The 21,029-nt window shown below is 37.4% G+C and overlaps 1 protein-coding gene, 1 non-coding gene and 1 pseudogene across 2 annotated transcripts in view; 1 reads left to right on the top strand and 2 right to left on the bottom strand.

The window, feature by feature from the left end:
* The first annotated feature begins 23 nt into the window (after positions 1 to 23).
* The window catches only part of WDHD1 (WD repeat and HMG-box DNA binding protein 1), a 64,189-nt gene continuing 43,183 nt past the window's right edge, over positions 24 to 21,029 (top strand). Inside the window, exons 1-7 of the mRNA XM_059915716.1 lie at positions 24 to 113; positions 346 to 438; positions 11,911 to 12,022; positions 16,452 to 16,603; positions 17,277 to 17,388; positions 17,565 to 17,615; positions 18,614 to 18,709. Coding sequence (XP_059771699.1) covers positions 362 to 438; positions 11,911 to 12,022; positions 16,452 to 16,603; positions 17,277 to 17,388; positions 17,565 to 17,615; positions 18,614 to 18,709 — 600 coding nt within the window. The 5' untranslated portion in view covers positions 24 to 113; positions 346 to 361. The remainder of the gene's footprint in view (positions 114 to 345; positions 439 to 11,910; positions 12,023 to 16,451; positions 16,604 to 17,276; positions 17,389 to 17,564; positions 17,616 to 18,613; positions 18,710 to 21,029) is intronic.
* On the bottom strand, positions 9,120 to 9,192 carry TRNAW-CCA (transfer RNA tryptophan (anticodon CCA)). The gene has a single exon. It is a non-coding gene; the product is annotated as a tRNA-Trp (tRNA).
* Positions 10,166 to 11,358, bottom strand: LOC132360835 (Krueppel-like factor 17; annotated as a pseudogene).

The following is a 21,029-nucleotide window of genomic DNA, read 5'->3' as shown; positions in this document are numbered from 1 at the left end:
GGGCCGGCGCAGGCGCAGTGTGGGAGCACGCCGAGCGCGGGAAGCGCCCTGCATTGGTGCTGCTACCCCACCGGTGCTGCTCCTCGTCGCCTTTCCTCAGTCGCGGAGCTTCGGTGAGTGCTCCCTCCCGCTGCCCGCGTGCGGGCGGCCCAACGAAGAGAAGTGTGTCCTCTTCCCGGCTTAGTGTCGGACAGACCCATCCCTATTCCCTGTTTGTGCCCCTCGGGTGGGGGAAAAGGGGCTGCCGAGGGCGTGTCCCGCAGGAGACTAACCTCCCTTCTTCCTGTTCAGCCCCCGGCTTTCCTGTCCTTTAAAGTAATACTAACTTTTATAAAACATTTTCAGATAGGTAAAGGAAAAAATGCCTGCTACACAGAAGCCGATGAGATATGGGCACACAGAGGGACACACAGATGTCTGTTTTGATGATTCTGGGAGGTAAGGTACTTTGAGAAACAAAAAGAACGTTTCAGGTGTGAACTTTAGAACAGTTATTCTTGTATGTCATGTAAGCAGTTCTGCCTAAAATTACTCGTCCAGATAGAAAAAAGGTTGATATCTAAAACGGCACATAAATGTTCTTAGATTTACTGCTTAATTCGGACCAGCATGGCAGTTTTAGCATATCAAGAAAGGCAACGAGTGTGAAATCTTACTTCCAGAGGAGTTGGAATGATATGAGCTTTCCCCTACATTTCCCCTTTGTTCACTTCCTTTCTGCAGCTCACATTATCAGTTATTTTGTCCGAACGGTAGCTGCCTGCTTGTCAAATTTAGTGGCCCATTCTAACTTTTCGGTATTTTATCCTCCCTTGCCTTTTGTGATGCTCTTTCCTTTTTTAAATTGTTTTTAAATTTCTGACTGCTTTTTTTCTAATTTATTTCCTCTGCTTGATTCCTAAATGGTGATATTTTCTCAGGGTTATTCTAGCCCCTGTGGAGGGGTATAATCAATAAACAATCTGTGCGAGGAATAGAAAAGAGTTTTATTTGAGCCAAACTGAGGACTCTAGCCCAGGAGACACAGATTAAAGAAGCACTTGAATTGCATTCTGTCGGACTACAAAATGGGGGAGGCTTATAACAGCACAGACTGCAAAATTACATAAGTTGTTTCTGAGAATTATAATTGGAGTTGCAAGAAGTAAGGGTGCTTGTTAAGTAAGGATTAGGGTCCAATATGATGCCTAGTTATAAGGGGAGACCTTGAGACCATAAGGTTGCAGTTGGCAGCTGCTCTCAGATATTGTTTTGAGAACCGCTGATGATATCCTTGAGTATGATACAGTTCAGAAAATTCAAGTTCTCAGTAATGCAGGAACGTGTCTAAAACCATATCCACAATGGCCACCCAGCTCTATATTGAATGCCTGAACTGTAGTTACTCCTTTTTGATTTTTAAGTGTATTCTTTTCTTTTATGGTTAAAGCAGGTGTATGGTGTATGTTTGACAGGCCATAAGACAGGCTGATCTGGTTAGCATAAAATTTAAGTTAAATCATGCATAAGCCACAGTGATTTCCCCATACCTCAATATGTGAATATTTTTTCCATCATCCCTTTTGTCTTTCTAAATCCCATTCCTATGCAGTACTGTCCAGTTGTATGGCTTCTGCTGTCACTCCTATATTGATTCATTCATTGAACAAATATTTGCATGTCTACTCCACTGGGGCTAGAGATACAATAGCGCAAACAAAGCACAGTCTTTTCCCTTATTGACCTTAAGGTCTCTGTAGATTGACAGACATGGAGTACAGATTAATCGCAAAAATAAATGTACATTTAGAATTACACTTAGAAATATTAAGTGATATATGCAGTGATAAGCATCTATGAGGGGAAGTTGGTCTAATTTGAGAAGGCAGGGAAGGCGTCTCTGAGGAAGTGTTTCTTCAGATGAGATCTGAAGATTGAGTTAGACATTCAGAAGTATAAAGAGATGGGTGATGGTGGCAGTGGGGTGGTGATGTTGGCATTCCAGGCAGAGGGAACACTGCAAAGTTCTAGTGGGGTTAGGGATCATGATATTCTCAAAGGACTGAAAGAAAGCTAGCCATGCTAAAGTGTAGAGAGTGATGAAAAGATTGGTGAGAGATAAATTTGTGAAGGTAGGGAGTGGGCATCCTATCCAAGGCCTTCTTGGCTTTATTAAGGAATCCTGTTTTTAATCCTAAAAGCAGTAAGAAGGTGTTAAAGATTTGAAGCAGAGAGACGTGATCAGTCTTGTTTTTGAAAAGATACATAGAGAATGAATTGGAAAAGGAGCAGGAATGGATGCAAAGAGACTATTAGGAGGTATCTGTATTAGTCCGGTTGAGTGTGATGGAAGCTTGGACTAGAGTAGACATGGGTATGGAGAAAGAGGATATATTCAGGAAATATTTAAAAGGTGAAATCAGTAGAATGGATCAGATATTAAAGATGAAGAAGAGGGAGGTTTCTGGCATAACATCTGCGTTTCTGGATGTTTGGGGAAGTAATTGGCCATTAGGAGATAACCTGAAACATTTGGAGAGGAGCATATTTCAGAGGTAGAACAGGGGGTGGAGATTATGAGTTTGCATTTGAACCTAGTTAGTGTAAGATTTCTTTGAGAAATACAAGTAGAGATGTAGACAGTTAGATAAATGGGTCAAAAGATCAGAGAAGAAACTTGAGTTAGAAGATAGAAATCTACATCTTCAGCTGATACCTCCTGGAATTCAGGATTGAGGTACTGGCTGAAAATCTAAACGGGGGAGTTGTCAATATACAAGTGATATTTAATGCTATGAACTTGAATGAAACCACCTAGGGAGGGAGTGAATGTATTTTTAAAAAAAGGTTCGAGGGCTAAACCCTGGGTACTCCAGAATATTTAGAGATTAAGTAAGAGAAGGAGGATCCAGCTAAAGAGAATAAGAAGGGATGGCTAGAAAAGTAGAAAACCAAGACACAAGAATGGTATCAGTAAGCCAAATATAAAGTATTTTAAGGAGGAGGAAATAATAAACTATGGCAAATGCTGCCTGTAGTGATATGGAGGCTATGGATGAGCTTGAGCTTTTTTTTTTTTAACAGTGTTAATAAAAGCTCTGTTGCAGTGGATTCAGGAGAATGGAAAGGGAGGAATTGGAGTTTTATGAGGATGACACTCAAAGAATGAGGGTAGTCGGATAGGAATGTGGAGTCAGGAAAGGTGATTTTTGTTTTAAGGTGAGAGAGATTACAGCATATATGTGAGTGGAGATGATCCAACAGAGAGGGATGATAAGCTGTTGTTAGAGTAGAAAGAGGGAGAATTGCTGGAGTGGTGTCTTTGAGTAGATGAGAGGAGCTACGAGACAGTGAAAAGCAGGAGAGATTGGTCAAAGATAGGAACATGGTCAATTTTATAAGTAGAGGGAAGGAACGCCTAGGAGGAATAGGGAGAACATGTGGATAATGTCTATAGATTGCTTCTGTGTTCTGAGTGAAATAGGAAGTAAAGTCATTAGTCGAGAGTGGACAGGAGGTAGAGGTTTGAAGAAAGAGAAGTAGATATGAGATAGATGGTTAGTAGAGAGGGAAAGTTGAATGGACTAGGAAAATGTAATTGGATTGCAGGGCAGGACTAAAGACCTAGTTCAAATTAGTGATCATGAATTTAAAGTGAGATCAAACAACCTGGTTATGTGTTTTCTCCAGCCCTATTTAGCTCTGTAAGTGCAAATTTATTAATAGGCAGAGAGTCGGATTTAACCAGGGTTCGGGTTTTTCCGGGTAAGTATGACAAAGTGAAAGAAGGGCAAGGGATTTGAGAGTAATGCAAAGGAGTGATTTTAATGACAGACTGTGGAATCTAAACCAGATTAGGAGGGATGTGAGAATTTGAGGGAGTGAGAAACAGTGAAAGGTAGTTTCCATAGATTGTAGATCCTAATAGAATTTAAAAATTGTGGAGTTAGGATATTAAGGGTATAAGATTAAACGATAAGTGATTAGGATGCTTGAAGTTGAGATTATGAAGCAGTTGCAATGTTGGTAAAGACAAAATCTAGGCTGTAACCATGGGAGTCTGAGATGGAGTGGAGGACAAGATCGAGTGTCAGAAGGTTTCATCTACATGGTTATTGAAAATACTAAGAATTATGATAGGAATAGTGTTGTTAGAGAAGGAATAACAATGAGCCTTGTGCCAAAAATCTTTAGGGAACAAGGGGGATTTCTCTTGAGGAATTTGTAGCTGGTCTGATGACAGTTTCAGGCCTTTTTTTTTTTTTTTTTAATGGATACCTCCACTGCAGGAGATAGACTTTTTTTTTTTTTTTTTTTAAACTTTGGGTTTATTTATTTATTTATGGCTGTGTTGGGTCTTCGTTTCTGTGCGAGGGCTTTCTCCAGTTGCGGCAAGTGGGGGCCACCCTTCATCGCGGTGCGCAGGCCTCTCATTATCGCGGCCTTGTTGCGGAGTACAGGCTCCAGACGCACAGGCTCAGTAATTGTGGCTCACGGGCCCAGCCGCTCCGCGGCATGTGGGATCTTCCCAGACCAGGGCTCGAACCCGCGTCCCCTGCATTGGCAGGCAGATTCTCAACCACTGCGCCACCAGGGAAGCCCGCCTTTTTTTTTAAAGAGAGGAATTTGTACCTGGTCTGATGACAGTTTCAGGCCTTTTTTTTTTAAAGAGAGAGTAGGGTGTGACAATAGAATGGAAGTGGTAATGAAGTGCAGGAAAGGCCCACCTCCAGATCCCAGAGGGATGTAGAAAAGAAATCAGCCACCACTTAAGAGGGCTGAAGAGGAAATGGTGTCCTCAGAGGAATGTTCAGAAAAAAGCTGATTTTGCTGGTACCTGACGATGAATCTCATGAGGCCCAGTGGAAGGGTTAGGGAGGGGTGGTCAGATTAGGGAAAGAACATTGCTGTGGGAGGATGGAGGATCCAGATAGAAATGCCTTGGTAATCATTGGCTTCTTAGAGTTATGTCATAAAGAGCATAAAGGCATGATAGAATTAGTCCTTTGCTGGGACTTCTCTGGTGGTCCAGTGGTTAAGACTTCACCTTCCAAGACAGGGGGTGTGGGTTCAATCCCTGGCCGGGGAGCTAAGATCCCACATGCCTGCAGGCCAATAAACCAAAACATAAAACATAAGCAATATTGTAACAAACTCAAAAAAGACTTTAGAACTGGTCCACATCAAAAAAAAAAAAAAAAAAAAAATTAGCCGTTTGCTCTGAAACTTACAGTGGATTTCTTAATTTATCACGTAAACCAGCACACCTTTGAGAATGGGGAGAAGGATTTCAAAATAATTAAAAGTACAGTTTTTTTTTTAAAAAATTTTTATTTATTTATTTATCTATTTTTGGCTGTGTTGGGTCTTCGTTTCTGTGCGAGGGCTTTCTCTAGTTGCGGCAAGTGGGGGCCACTCTTCATCGCGGTGCGCGGACCTTTCACTTTCGCGGCCTCTCTTGTTGCAGAGCACAGGCTCCAGACGCGCAGGCTCAGTAGTTGTGGCTCACGGGCCTAGTTGCTCCACGGCATGTGGGATCTTCCCAAACCAGGGCTTGAACCCGTGTCCCCTGCATTGGCAGGCAGATTCTCAACCACTGCGCCACCAGGGAAGCCCCAAAAGTACAGTTTTTTTTAAATTATTTTTTGATTGGCAAATTATTCTGTTTTGGTAGGTCTGTAACATATTTCTATTCAAAAACTATTTCAAAACAATTTTTCCTAAAAAAAATTTGACATTAAAACATTAAAAAAATTTTCTTTACATTGAATGTACAATCTAAACATTAACATAAGTGAAATAGTCATTCTTGGCATGTATTCATGTACTTTAATCAATTTTTTTAGTCTGTCTAACATGATGTAGCTGATATTTTTCTGAAAAATGTTTTTTTCACTATACTCTTACATTTATTTTTCTTATAAAACTGGCTGCAGTCTTCTTCAGAGTTGCATTTTATGGTTAACAAATTTGAAGTGAGACCTTCAGTTAATTTTCTTTATATCATAATATTTTTCAATGAGAAAACACTCTTTTTAGGTTCTCAATACCTGGTAAGCTTAGAGCAAATTCTACTAAATGGAAGAGTCTCAATTTTTAAAAATTTGCCTTACCTGAAATGGATAAGTATTTCACCTTCAGTATTTTTACAGGTTCTGTCTTTTCACCTGCTTTTAGAATACCCTTTTTCGATAATAAGACCTACAATATTTTTAAACACAGAATTCATCAAGTAAGTTCTCTCTACTCATGATTCCCTTGAATGTTTCACAAATTTTAAGCCTACTTCATTTCATTTTGGCACAGAACATAAATTTATATAATTAAAAAGAAGAGGTCTATCAAAAGATTCTTCCCAAAAGTCAAGATATTCCAAAGAGCAATCACAGAATTTCAAAATTAAATCATTCACCATTTCACGTTTTAATATACAACTTGTTCAATTCTCATTTGCTTCTGTAGAGATTAAATTTCAGTGTCTCCTCTGTATAAGCTCTGTTATCATTAATTGCATTTCACTAAAAGCTTCAAAGGCTTAAGTTGAATACTTTGATTAAAGATTTCTAACTGATTTTGAACAAAATGAAACTAAGATTTAGATAACTTGCTTCCAATAATAATAATACCATCATTATAAGACAGGTTTTATAGGGTCACTCTTCAGACTCAAATATTTAAAAAATCTAATGGATGATAGGCAGCAGAGAAAGTATCGTCTTCAGTGTTGAAGTATTTTTGTGTATTTAACATCAGCTTGTTACAAAAATTTCATTCAGTTATTCTGGGTATAAATAAAATTATTTAAGAATTTGACAACTGTGGCTTCTGTTTTGATTGGTACATTATCACAATTCATTGGGCACAGTTATGAATTATAATTCCAATTCCAAGTACATTTGTGTTCCATAGATTTCTTTTTTTTTAACTGAAGTGTAGCTGATTTACAATGTTGTGCCAGTCCGTGCTGTATAGCAGAGTGACTCAGTTATACATGAATCGACATTCTTTTTTTTTTATATTCTTTTCCATTATGGTTTATCACAGGACATTGAATATAGTTCCCTGTGCTATACGGTAGGACATAGATTTCTTAATTTAGTAAGAATCTTGTTTTTACTACAGTGCTGTACTTTAGCAAAATATGTATTATTACTATAAAAATTGAGAATTTTATGTTTAGCACTGAACTTTTCAAATGAAGTTAGATAGAACCCCGAGTAATGTCAGATATTTCAGTTTCTATGGAATGAACTTTCAGAAGCTTTACTTTATTTCCATGAACTGAAGGAAAAACCACACCATTATAGGATATCTGACTGATTTTCTTTTTAAAACCTCTGATAACATTGATACAAAACCCGTATCATTTAACTGTGTGGAAAGTTTTTTACTAGGGGAGACAACATATTGATAGCTATTACTTTACTTTTCATACTTGCACTAGAAAACTTAGAATGAAATATGAACAAAATTAATTTAAACAACTGTCATTTGTTTTAACACTGCTCTGTCCAATACAGTAGCTACTAGCCACATGTGGCTATTTAGGTTTAAATTAATTAAAATTAGCTGAATTAAAAATTCAGTTCCTCAGTCACACTAGCCACATTTTAATTGCTCAGTAGCCAGATGTAGACCATTTCCATTATCTCAGAAAGTTTTGTTGAATAGCACTGAATTCTTAGGAAAAGTCATGCTTGACAAGATGCAGACTCACTTTGTGCTACTTCAGAAGCAACGTTTTCAGGCAGTCTTGAGGTAACTACTAAGTTATGAAGTAGATGCTGATGCTTCTTCAGGAGTTCTGTGTCTACTGACTTTGTTGTGGTTGGTGTTATTACCACACCCCCTCATGGTAAATGTCAACTAACATTTAGTTCAACTTATACTTTCATTATGAACTTTTTGAGAAGCAGAAATTTAGTGTTTAATTTTTTATTAAACATGTACTTGGTGTATTTTTTCCATCTCATTACTGAAAGGGTTTTGTTTTTTTGCAAAATTTTAAAAGCATAGCCAACAATAAAATTAATATGTAGTTACTTTTATTCCTACAGTAAATGACAAAACATTGTAGGAAGAATGTTCAGACTACTCCAAAAGACCTTCAAAGGACTGCTTAACTCTGTTTCTTCCATATATTTCTCATTAATTCCGCTATTATTTCATTGTAATTTCCCACTGGCGTCTCCAACTGGCACCTGTAACATCTCCCTCAGTACACCTAGCTCATACACCAAATAGCCAGTAGGGACGGGGATATGAAATGCTCCTCCCATCACCACGGGAGATGGAAAGAAATTGCTCTTTCTAGGGGCTTATGTCTGACTCCAGTTCTTTATCAGTTAACACCTATTGTCCTTGAAAGGAGGTGTTATGTTACATCAAGAAAGGGTTGGAAAGGGAGAGATGGGTTATCACTGGTTGTCTTTTAGATTTACCTACATGTTGAGGTGAGAACACTATTCATTGCACATGTTATACTACCAAACAAGATCACGGCAGAAGCTGGAAGTGCAAAGAAGTCTGTCAAACTCACCAATTTTGATGCAACTAATACTAATGTGTTTTAAAGTGAAAAATCAGGATGAACGCCAAACCAGCTGGATGCATAAATCAGGAATGTCCTGGGCAAACTGAGACTTATAGTCCTCTTATTTATTTCTTATAGAACCGAGACCAAGCTCCTTACTCTGGCCTTAAGGTCATCTTAAATAGGATGACCCCAATCTACTTTTTTTCCCTTCAATTTCCTGGCCTGCCTGCTCCATGTAAACTCCCCTATGCTTTGCTAAGTTCATATTTTGGTTCATGTAGTTTTGTCTGTTTGGAACTGTCCTTTTCACCAATCTCAGCATATCCAATCCTACCTGTCCTTTAATTTCCCAATGTAAATACTTTGCTTATGAACCCTTCTGATTTTCCAAGTGGGAATTAAGTTTTGTCTTCTGAACATCCATAGTTTTTTATATGGCTTCTCTTTGCCATTTACCTTTTTTAAATTATTATTTATTTATTTAGGCTGCACCAGGTCTTCACGCAGGACCTTTGTTGTGGCATGTGGGCTCTTAGTTGTGGCCTGCGGGTTTCTTAGTTGCAGCATGCGAACTCTTTAGTTGTGGTATGCATGTGGGATCTAGTTCCCTGACCAGGGATCGAACCTGGGGCCCCTGCATTGGGAGCGTGGAGTCTTACCCACTGGACCATCAGGGAAGTCCCACCATTTACCTTTTTTTTTTTTTTTTTTTTTTTTTAAGTACCAATGTTTTATTTGGGTGATGCAAATACAGAGCATTGAGAGTGAGAAAAGAGACTCGACGCAAGGAAGAATGGGAGGCAATGCCAGGTGATAGGTTGAGTCTGCTTCATGACAAGCCTGGAAGAGGCACAGAAGGTGTGTCCACTGGCTACTTGGGAGGTCTCCCCATTGGGAGAAATGGTGTCTTGCACCAGTTCAGGGAAGGGAGGGAAGAAGAGGGAATTTATCGGCCTGGATTTCTCCCATCTCCCATTAGTCAAATGTTACCCCAGGAGCACTAACTCTTCCACATTCCTGGGTTGCTAGTGGCTACTTGAGGTGCCAGATCCCATGTCCTGTGGGGGCATTCCATCTAAGTCTGGAAATGATGGGAGGAGACAAACTCTGGGCATGAGGCTGGTGAGTGCCGGAGAGAATCTGATTTTGTACATAAGATGTGTTCACAACAGTCCAGTACTGTTATTCTTTTACCAGAAGAGGGAACCTGGCATAATGATCAAAGACCTTTCCCAAAGTCACATGGCTAGTAAGTGGTAAATTCAGGATTTGAACATAGTCTGTCTCTGGAAACTGTCAAAGACCAAGATAAGGAACTTGGATTTTATGTAGCAGGCAAAGGAGAGTGGCTAAAGGGTTTCAAGCTGGGAGTGACATAAGATAAAGAGCTTTTTATAAAGCTCCCAATCTACTTTGCTCCATCTTCCCATGTGGCTGAACTTGGCACAAAAGTAGGTGGCCCCAGAGATGTGAGGACATCCAAGACAGTTTTTGAGGGGCCCCGACTAGGTCCAGAGCTCATATGGGCTTCCACACTGTCTCATAATCTTTCTGTCTTCATCAAAGCCTACACCTATCAAAGAGACTAGCTGGTCAGAGGCAGACAGGATCTGGGCAGAGAAGCCAAAATGAGGGGAAGAGCAGACTGACCTAAAAACCAGGAGCAGGAGGAGGACCAGTCATATGTCCACTGTCAGCCGGAGGGTCTGGGGATGTTGGCACCGCATATGAGTCCTTTGGTGTTGCCTGAGATGGTAAGATCTCATAAATTGTCAGCCGCACTGGTCACATTTATGTGGTCGGTATTTGGTGTGTATCCGAGTATGTTTTCTAAGTTCACTGGAACGGAAGAAGGACCAAGTACAGTCTTCCCACATGAATTTATAGGGCCTTTCACCTGTGTGTTTGTGTTGGTGACTCACGAGGTGGGAGTGCTTAGTATAAGCTTTTTCACAGTTCTCATAGTCGCAGCAGTAAGGCCTTGAAACTGGGGATCTCCTCCTGGGAGCCCTTTCTTGGGCCCCAGAGTACTGCTCTGCTCTCCGTGGAGCAGGTAAGGGCTGCTTAGGTAGGAAGGGGTCTTCCTGGGAGACTGGCTGGCTCACAAAAGAGCCCTGGGATTCCAAAGCCAGCAATAATGGGGATACAGCTGGGGGCATCCCAAAGTTGTGGGGTTTCTAGGAGGCAACATCTGATCCAAAGAGGGGAGCATTGCTGGGGCCTCAGTGGAAGGCATGGTTGGATCCAATAATGTTTTAGGTGTTAAAGGGCCTCTGTTAGAAGTTACTGTTGGGAGGCCAGAATAAGGCATTGTTCACATTCTGATGTGGGACATCATTGGGATTCCACTGGCAGGTGAGACTGGCGGCCCCCTGGGGGGCATCCTTAGATTTCCACCAAAGGTTGGGGCCACCCCTGGAATCCTGGGATCTCCTAAGGGCATCACCTGGGGCCCCTTGAAAATCATCATTCCTGGCTGGGAAGGAGACATTCCCTGAGTGTAAATCATCTGGGAAGGAGTGAAAGTCACTTAAGGGCAGTAGCTCACACTGTGGTCAGGCAGCGACATACTGAAGTGTGGCCCCATTTCACTGGCATTCTGCCTGGGTGCCTCAGCAGAGACCAAGGCGATCCTCCCCAGCTCTGTGCACTGAGGAACATGTTGAATGCCTGATGGGCCATGGTTCCAAGAGGTGTGCACTCCACTGCTTCCGGGAGATGAAGACACGTCCAAGATGGACATTGACTTCTCAGTATCCTGAGTGGGAATGCTGTGGGCGGGTCTCTGTGAACTGGTGCAGAGACACATGCCACTGGCTTAGGCCCTTGGCCCCCTGCTCCATCTTAACCTGGGATCAGTTGCACATCGAGACTCCACCATTTACCATTTTATTTTTGTATTTTATTTGCTTTTGTGTGTGCCCAGAGAGGACACGTACCGAATGAAGAAAAACACTCAGAAAACAAGATTTGGGAGTTGACAGATAGCCATTTGAATAATCAGCTTTGGTTAATTGAGCTCTTCCATTCATCCATTTATTCATTCAACATTTATCAAAGCTTCTATTTGTTAGAGACTACTTTGTGCTAGAGACACAATGGTAAGCAAAGTAGACCTGGTCCCTGTTGTTACAGAGATTACATTCATTTTTCTTACATTGTTACAAATATATAAGGAATTTTATGCCAAGGAGAAACTGTAGAAAGCATAAACTTACCTTTCATTTTACAGAATAGGAGGTTAACAGTCCTTGTTATTGAGGTTTATGTATGAAAAATGAGGAAACATATTGGCTAATACCTTGATTTTATTAGAAAAGAGATAAAGTAGCATTCCAAAAAAATTAATAAGCCTAAAACTGGGTGACTTTATAACGAGTGTGTTTCCTTCACAGTTGTATTGTAACTTGTGGAAGTGATGGTGATGTGAGGATTTGGGAAGACTTGGATGATGATGATCCTAAGTCCATTAATGTTGGAGAAAAAGCATATTCATGTGCTTTGAAGGTATTAAAACAATTACAGCAACTGATATGAAATGATACTGCCATGTGATGTTTTATACTTGGATGAAAAATATTTTTATAGAAGTTTTGAATACAGATAAACTTTTTCGTTTCTCTTATGAAATAATAATATTTAAAAATGTGTAATAATGCCATAATTTGCCCAAAACTTTCACAGGTAAAATCTGAATGGTTTATTAAAGGTGATTAATGGATAGTAATGATGAGCCAATTAAAATATATGCAGGAAATTATACTTTATCTTTTAAGAGATTTAAATGTATCTTTTTTTTTCTTTGAAAGAAAACTCAGTGCAGTTTCAAATTTTTAGCTCACTAATTCAGATGACTTGAGGAATTGTACTGGAAAAAAGGACTGTTTCATTAACTTTTTCAAGATATATACTTATTTTGCATTTCTAATGTTTTATGTAATGTAAATATAGGAATGAGATGTAGGTTACTTGGAGAATGGAGATATGTTTTCAGAAGGACTTTGCAAACTAAGTATCTAACCTTTTTATTTGTGATGAATTTTAAGTTGAGTGTATTGTATTTGGATAGGAAAAAAAAAATCTTTCTACAGAATTCATATTTTTTTCAAACCCAGACTCATTAAGGTAGATGAGATGGTCTTTAGATACTTTTTTTTAAATGGTCATATATAATGGAAAATGTATTCGCAGGAGAAAAAATATAAATGACTAATGTACATTAAATATGAGCTAAATCTCACTAATGAGCAAAGAAATGCAAATTAAACAATTGGATTTTTTTTCCTGTAAGATTGACAAGGATGAAAAATATTCCTGATCCCAGTAATAGTGAGGGCTTGGAGAAGTATTTATAAAGGAAAAACAACTCTTCTCCTGTGTTTCTCCTTTACTCTCACACTACCATGCTTACAGCACTTCTGACACCAGATATATGGGGTTTTCCCCATATCAATAAGTTCTTTGCAATACTGGGTGTTCTGCAGTTCAGTTCAATTTTGACATTAACTGGAGTTAGCTCAGACCTCACGGGTTAAGGTCTCAGTCCCACGAGACTATCCCCCACTTCAGACACCAGTCGCAAGTATTAGGTCCCCAGATTACCTACAACTTCTGTTCAGCTTGGCTGCAAATGCGGATTTCCATGACCCCCTCCTTGGATAAGATCATTTGCTAGAACAGCTCACAGAAATCAGGGAAATATGTTTACCAGTTTATTACATAATAAAGGATACAGATGAACAGCCAGATGAAGAGAACATGGGGTGAGGTCTGGAGAATGGAGATGTGGAGTTGGGGTGCACCACCAACCTGGAAGCTCCTTGAACCCCATGTTATTTGGATTTTTATGGAGGCTCATCACATGGGCATGACTGATTATTAACTTCATTTCCAGCCCCTCTCCCCTTCCTGGATGATAGGGGTGTGGGACTGAAAGTTCCAAGCTTCTGATAATGACTTGATCTTTCTGGTGACCAGCCACCATCCTGAAGCTATCCAGGAGCCCACCAAGACGCACCTCATTAGAACAAAAGACATTCCCGTCACCCAGAAAGTTCCAAGGGATTTGGGAGCTTTGTGTCAGGAATCAGTCAAAGACCAAATTTTGGAGCAAAAGATGCTCCTGGTGCTCTTATCACTTAGGACAGTTCAAGGGTTTTAGGAGCTCTGTGCCAGGAACTGAGGGTAGAGACCAATATATATTTTCTGTTTCACAGTATTTTCACACAACAGTTGCTGGAAGTATAACTGATGAACTTGTTTTGGAATAAATTGATATGATGTATCACAGTTAGAATGCACACAGTCATTTCTGGCTGTTTACCCTAAGGAAGTACACACATGCATTTGTGTGGACAAGAATATTAGTAAAACCATTGTTTATAATAGCAAAAGAAACAATTGAAGTGTCCCTGAATAGAGAATACATTTTATATATTTTGGTAGTCATATAATGTAATACTATGCAGCCACTAAAAAAATGTGGGAGTGCTGTATACCTTCATTTGGAAAGATGTTTACAGTTAATTGAAAAAATGAAAAATAGAGTTTCATAACGGTCTTATAGAATAGTCTTATGTTTGTTAAAATAAAGGATTTAAGTACACAAATATCTGTAATTTGCATATGTATAGAATAAAGTTAAAAAGACTTAACCCCAGCATGTTAATGGAAATTACTTCTCAAGAGTAGGGAAACTCACTGTCTGCTCAGGACAGTTTCGTATTTTTTTTCCTACAATAAGTATGTACCGCTTTTGTATACGAAAAAGACTTTAAAGAAGAAAAAAATGAAAGTGGGCTTATGGTAGTTTCCTAGGGCTACGGTAGCAGGTACCTGGGCTTAGGATTTAGACATGTCTTTTAGGGGCCACTATTCAGCCGACTACAAGGCTCATATTCAGTGCTAAAATGTTTGGCTTTAGGAATGGAGTTTACATTTCTTCAATGAAATGATGTTACCAAATAGCCATGCAAAGTTGACAATTTCATTTAAAGCCTAATTGCTTATAAATACGTACTTTATGGATTCAGTGATATAGGGAAGTACAATTAGGTGCTTTATTTGAGAACAAAGCAGAAAAAAAAAATCACCCTCCAAAATAGTGAAACTGGGCTATATCAACATATTTGTAGGTAGTAATAGTTAACGCTTGCATAGTATTTTACGTTGTCTTTAACAAAAGTAAGGAGAGGTACGTGGAATTATCTCCATTTTATTCTTGGGAAAATCAAAGCTCGGAGGAAAGTCAAATGACATAGTAAGGAACACAGTGGGCCCAAGTCATCCTGTGCTGGGTTCCATTCCTCCCTATCCACCAGGGAGAAGAATAGTCTGACCAGATCCGGACCACAGCTCTGATCCTTTGCATGGTTTCTTTTTTAAAAATTTTTACTAGTTGACACCGTACACTGGTAGTGATTTGATTTCCCAGAAGATTTGTTTGAAAATGACTTCAAAGCAAGGCCTTTATTCAGGTCTCCCAGGTGAGTTAGTGCAGTTATATACTTTAACATTTTTACATGAACAGAGGGCTAGTTAACGTTTTGTTAAAGAATTACCAAGATTCTTTACTAGAGCTAACTGAGGATGCTTAGTCAGTATTCTACTAAGAAATCTGTCTGCGAAGTGAAGCACAGCCAAGGTTGCAAAATTTCTGTACATGCACACAAATAAATAGTTGGTGTTTCTGCAGTTTTGCCAAAGAACACTTAGCAGCATCAGTGTTGTATTGAGTTGGTTATAGCTTTTTGTTGATTCTCTTCTGGTTTTCACATTTAAATTGTTGTTAGCTTAACTTCAACATTATGAATTTAGTTTATTATGAATTTAATTATATACAGTAGTTGCAATGTAGGCATAAACAGTATTTTTCACCAGTTTTCCAATAATTGAACTTGAAGGTGTTTATCACAGTTCAAATTTGAATCATCTATACTGTTATTTGAACAGATGTGTACATTTCCCCAAATATTACTATATGGTAACATGTCATTGTATTACCAGGTTCTTTTCCCATTAGAAAGGGAGCAGACGCTGTAGATAAGGTAAGGGTCCTAAGTGCGCAAATACGGCTGAGACCTATTGCTATAGGGTAAAGTATGTTCATTAACAAACTTGAGTAGTTTGTTTCTTTTGGTAGTTATCATTCAATATAAATTAATAAACTGACCATATGATATATCAAATTGTGTATGAGGTTGGTAGACTATGATTTAGTTCATCAAGACTTAATTCCTCTTGGGTAAGTAATAAAATTAAGGTGGTAGGGCAGATCCCTGACCTTTTATGATTCTTAGCTGAAAGCTGTGCAGAACAACGGTGTTTGCAGATCATTTTCGGATCCTAAAACTTTCTATTTATTTAGTGTTTTTAAAACACTAAATAAACACTGCGCTTCCACTGCAGGGGGCACAGGTTCGATCCCTGGTTGGGGAACTAAGATTCCGCATGCCCTGCAGTACGCCAAAAAAAAAAAAAAAAAAAAAGGAGCCATGGATTCATGGATTCACATTTAGACTTTACCCTACTCTGAAAAGACATCTAATGATTGTTTTCTGGAAACACAGGGCAATACTAATAGTGTCCATTGTGCTCTTCCCTCATTGAGATTAGCTATGTTTTCTTGTTCTGAGTCTCCTTCTTATGACATTTGGGAATCCACAAAAACACTATTTAAATATTTTTCTTGCCGGAAGTACAAGAGAAATCAGAGGCTAAAAGTTTGGCTGATGAAGAGGGAATTAAATTTTCTAAAGACAGCAAGTAAATTTTTCTCGCTAATAGCCATTTCAGAAAAATTATATATTGATTATTTTTCTCTTGACATGAACTACATTTATAAGTTCTTTTTTGTTTTTTACAGGATTTTTAACTATGGAGAGATTCCCAATTAATTAACTAATTTTTACCAATGTTTCTTTCATTTTTCTTTTAGAATGGGAAATTGGTCACTGCAGTATCTAACAATACTGTTCAAGTGCACACGTTTCCTGAAGGAGTTCCAGATGGTATATTGACTCGCTTCACCACAAATGCAAACCATGTGATCTTTAATGGGGATGGTGCAAAAATTGCTGCTGGATCTAGGTAAGGCTCTTTGATATCAGAAAATGAAATAATATTAGAACAAAATGGCCTCATTCATTGGATTCAGGGTAACATTTTTAGGACTCTGTTCCTTCTTTGTTGTTGTTATTTAATTATTATATTCAAGTCTTCTTTCTGGTAACAGTTTTTGATGACAAACTTGTGCTTCTTTGTGAATTGAGGTATATTGCTTTGCCGACAGCCTGCTCGGTAAATGCTGGAAAAGTTTGGGGAAAGATGATAGTTGGATACAAAATTTTAAAAATTATTTTAGGTACAACCTAGACTGTACAATCAGGATTTTTGTTGTTTTTCTTGTTGCTTATTTGTCATAGGAAAAAAATGTAATTGGTGAATTGCTGAGTTGGAGTAAAAGGCATAGTGCTTTTAAAAATGGTTGTGGCTGTAATTAGATTAGCAACTAATAGAAGCTTAAGATCTAACTAAGGAAGCCACTTTCTAAAAGTATTTATATTTTAACATATGGGAAATCTTGAGTTATGTTTTTAGCATCTTTATAGACCAAAACTAAAAGGTAATATGGGTGCCAAATTTCACATGTTGCTATAAAGAAATTATGGCATTTACTCTTATTACTTTGAAATATTTGGGTCATAGCTTTTGAGAGCCTTTTGTATTGGCATTTATTGATGTACGTTACTCTTGTTCTTAGTGATTTTCTAGTCAAAGTTGTGGATGTGGTGGATTGCAGCCAACAGAAAACATTTCGAGGACATGATGCACCTGTTTTAAGTCTTTCCTTTGACCCTAAGGACATCTTTCTGGTAATCATTTTTTTCCCTCGCTTTTTGCATTTTTTACGAATATGTTTAAAACTGTAAGAGAATTAGCAAAAAGTTTCACACAATTTTTAAAAGCCTCTTTAATTTATCAGTTGAACCAGTCTCCATATAGTATTATGGCTGTAACTATAGAGAAATCTATTGTTTTATTCCTGCAGGCATCAGCTAGTTGTGATGGATCTGTCAAGGTGTGGCAAATTTCAGATCAGGTAAGCTCATCAATTTGAATTTAAAACTTTTTGCCTATTTCCATCATATATTGGGCATTACATAATATATTATTGGACCAAATTAATAATTCTTCTTCTTCATAGTTTGTTTCTTTTGAGTAGCATTAAATACTGGTTTTGTGATCAAACTCCCCAACAATCTAAGCAAAAGTAAATATGTTGAAGACTAATTGATTCTGTATCCAATCACAAAGGGAAATTCAATCATTATATATTTATAAGCTAACTACCATATGTTGGTCCCCAGATGTTGGGGATACGAAAGTAAGGCATGGGCCACACTTGATTTGGAGAGTCACATAACTTACTCTGACCCAGCCTGGTAATAGCTTTAAAGGAGGTATGAAGAAAATGCTTTCTGGATTGGCAGAGGGAACAATGAATTCTTCCTGAGGCAATCAGAGAAGGCTTGGCTTCTCTAGGAATGATGCGGCTGATGAGAAAAACATCCCTCACAGATATGCTTCAGCTCATAGCCACAGTTTCTTCCCTCACGTTTGAACTATTTAAAAGGATTGACTTTGACACCTTAACATTTCGTAGTAGATCTCTCAAGTTTATTTTCATGGTTACTTTAAGATTTTAATGTATTGGGGTTTTTTTTTGTTTGTGTACGTTTATTCATTGAGTATACTGTTTGCTTATTCTACATAGGAAATACTCCTATTTGAGTTAATTATTTAAGACTTGTGCTCTTTATAACTGTGAAAAACTTAAAGTAACTTAGTTAAATCAAATATTATAATTAGGTTAAAGTGAATTAAGTTGCTTTTTTCCGAGCTATCTATCAGTTTGAAGAAACCACTTATTAAATGTATTCAGTGCTGCATATCTTTTTTTGGGAGAATTTTCATAAGGGGAAATAAATTTTCTTTTTTTTTCTTTTGGCATTTTATTTTTCATTTTTAGTTATTTAAAAAGATTATTATTCAGTCACAAGACTTACATTTTCTTGTTTTTTTTTTTTTTTAAATCAGACATGTGCTATTAGTTGGCCACTGCTGCAAAAATGCAATGATGTGATAAATGCAAAATCAATCTGCAGACTTGCTTGGCAGCCAAAAAGTGGGAAGGTGAGTGACTCTTATTTTGTTTTTTGTTTTGTTTTGTTTTTTAAATATTTATTTATTTACTTATTTGGTTGTGCTGGGTCTTAGTTGCGGCACACAGACTCCTTAGTTGTGGCATGCGAACTCTTTAGTTCTGGCATGCATGTGGGATCTAGTTCTCTGACCAGGGATGGAACCTGGGCCCCCTTCGTTGGGAGCACGGAGGCTTAACCACTGTACCACCAGGGAAGTCCCTTATTTTGTTTTAATTATATGTTCCAGTCCTTGTTATCTTTGAATGTAAGAATAGTTTTTTTAATTGTAACTATTTCATTTAGATTATAAATTTTAGAGCTCCAAGCAAATTAATTATTATTGAAATGCTGTAAGAAACATTTCAACTTTTTAAAGGTTCTTTTTTGAAGAGTACATTTGGCAGGAATGAATTGATTTTACCTTTTTCTTTACATTCTTGTTTAATGGGACAACTTTGGAAACAGTCTTGTTATATCAACTCTTACTGCTAGTGTTTAACATTTTGGAGGTACTAGCTGATACAGTTAGACAATAGAAAGATATGAGAGGTTGGAAAGAAGGGAAGGAGAATGCTCATTATTTGCAAATGAAATGCTTGTATACGAGGAAATCCCAAGAAAATCAACTGGGGGAAAAATATTACTAATAAGAAAATTCAGTAAGGTAGTTGGAAGCAAAATTAATATATAAAACGTATAGTCCTATATACAAACAATAGCCATTTAGAAAATATGGTGAGAGAAAATAATGCACTAACTGTGAAATCAAAAAAGATGTAAAAATTTTAAAAAAATATAAAATAACTAGGGATAAACTTACCAAAAAATGTGAGAGAGCTATGTAAAGAAAATTTAAACATGCTACAAAGAGTAAAAGAAGACTTAAATAGAAAAAATATATCCCATTCTTTTTTGTTATTTATTTATTTATTTATTGAGGTATAGCTGATTTACAATGTTGTATTAGTTTCAGGTGTACAGCATAGTGATTCAAAATTTGTATAGATTATATTCCATTTAAAGTTATTATAAAATATTGGCTATATTCCCTGTGCTATATAATATATCCTTTTAGCTTATTTATTTTATACATAATAGTTTGTACCTCTTAATCCCCCACCCCTGTTTTGCCCTTCCCCCCTCCCCTCTTCCCACTGGTAACCACTAGTTTGTTCTTTATATCTCTGAGTCTGTTTCTATTTTGTTATATTTATTCATTTTATTTACTTATTTTTAGTTTTTAGATTCCACATGTAGGTGATAACATACAGTATTTGTCTTTCTCTGTCTGACTTATTTCACTAACCATAATACCCTCTAGGTTCATTCAAGTTGTTGCAAATGGCAACATTTAGAAAACCACATAGAAAAATATATCCTATTCTTAGAAATGAATTTTTGTTATAAAGATGTCAGTTCTTCCCTGAATTATCTATAATTTTGAAACATTCAATATAAAATATCAGTAAGATGTTTGGGGGGACCAAATAGAACTGATTCTAAAGCCATATGGAAAAGCGAAAGTCTTGAAAAAGAAAAGTGGTAAAGTCTAATTCAATCAGATATAACATTATAATGCTATGGGAATTAAAAGTGTGATACTAATTCATGAATAGACAGCTATCTATTAAACAGAGAGATAGATCCAGTATATATGGGAATTTAGCGTATTATAAAGGTGGAGAAAAGGAGATTTAATAAATGTACTGGCAAAGGGCATGAATACCAGGAGGTGAGAATTACCGAGGACCATCTTGGAGACTTCCTATCACATGGTGAATCTCATTATATAGGTATTTGCTGTATCATCTTTTTAACTTCTCTGTATATGTGAAAATTTCCGGAAAAAATTTATAAACTCGACAATATGAAAAGTAAAAAAATAAATATTTCAGTGTCAAAGGACAAATGATAAACTGAGAAAAAGTTTGAAACAATATGACAGAGCTAATTTCCTTAATATTCAAAGAGTTCTTATAAATTAATAAGATCCCAGTAAAAAGATGAACAAGGACATGAGCAGACAGTATACAGAAAAAGATACACAGATGGCTTTTAACATATGAAAATACATGCAACCTTTCATACTAAAAGAAATACAAATTGAAATATGATTGTCTATTTTTCATTTGTCAGATGGTCAAAGATCAGAAGTTTGATATATACTGTGTGGAAGAGGATGTGGCAGTTTTTATTAGAACGAATGACCAATAGTACTAGTTCTAGGCATATATTCTCTAAACATATTTATACATATGCACTACAGAGTATGTATAATGAAAATGTTGTATCATTGTTTGTAGTAGCAA

Source organism: Balaenoptera ricei, chromosome 2 (genome assembly GCF_028023285.1).
Source record: "Balaenoptera ricei isolate mBalRic1 chromosome 2, mBalRic1.hap2, whole genome shotgun sequence".
NCBI classification, from domain to species: domain Eukaryota; kingdom Metazoa; phylum Chordata; class Mammalia; order Artiodactyla; family Balaenopteridae; genus Balaenoptera; species Balaenoptera ricei.
This window is presented reverse-complemented; position numbering and strand designations above follow the sequence as displayed.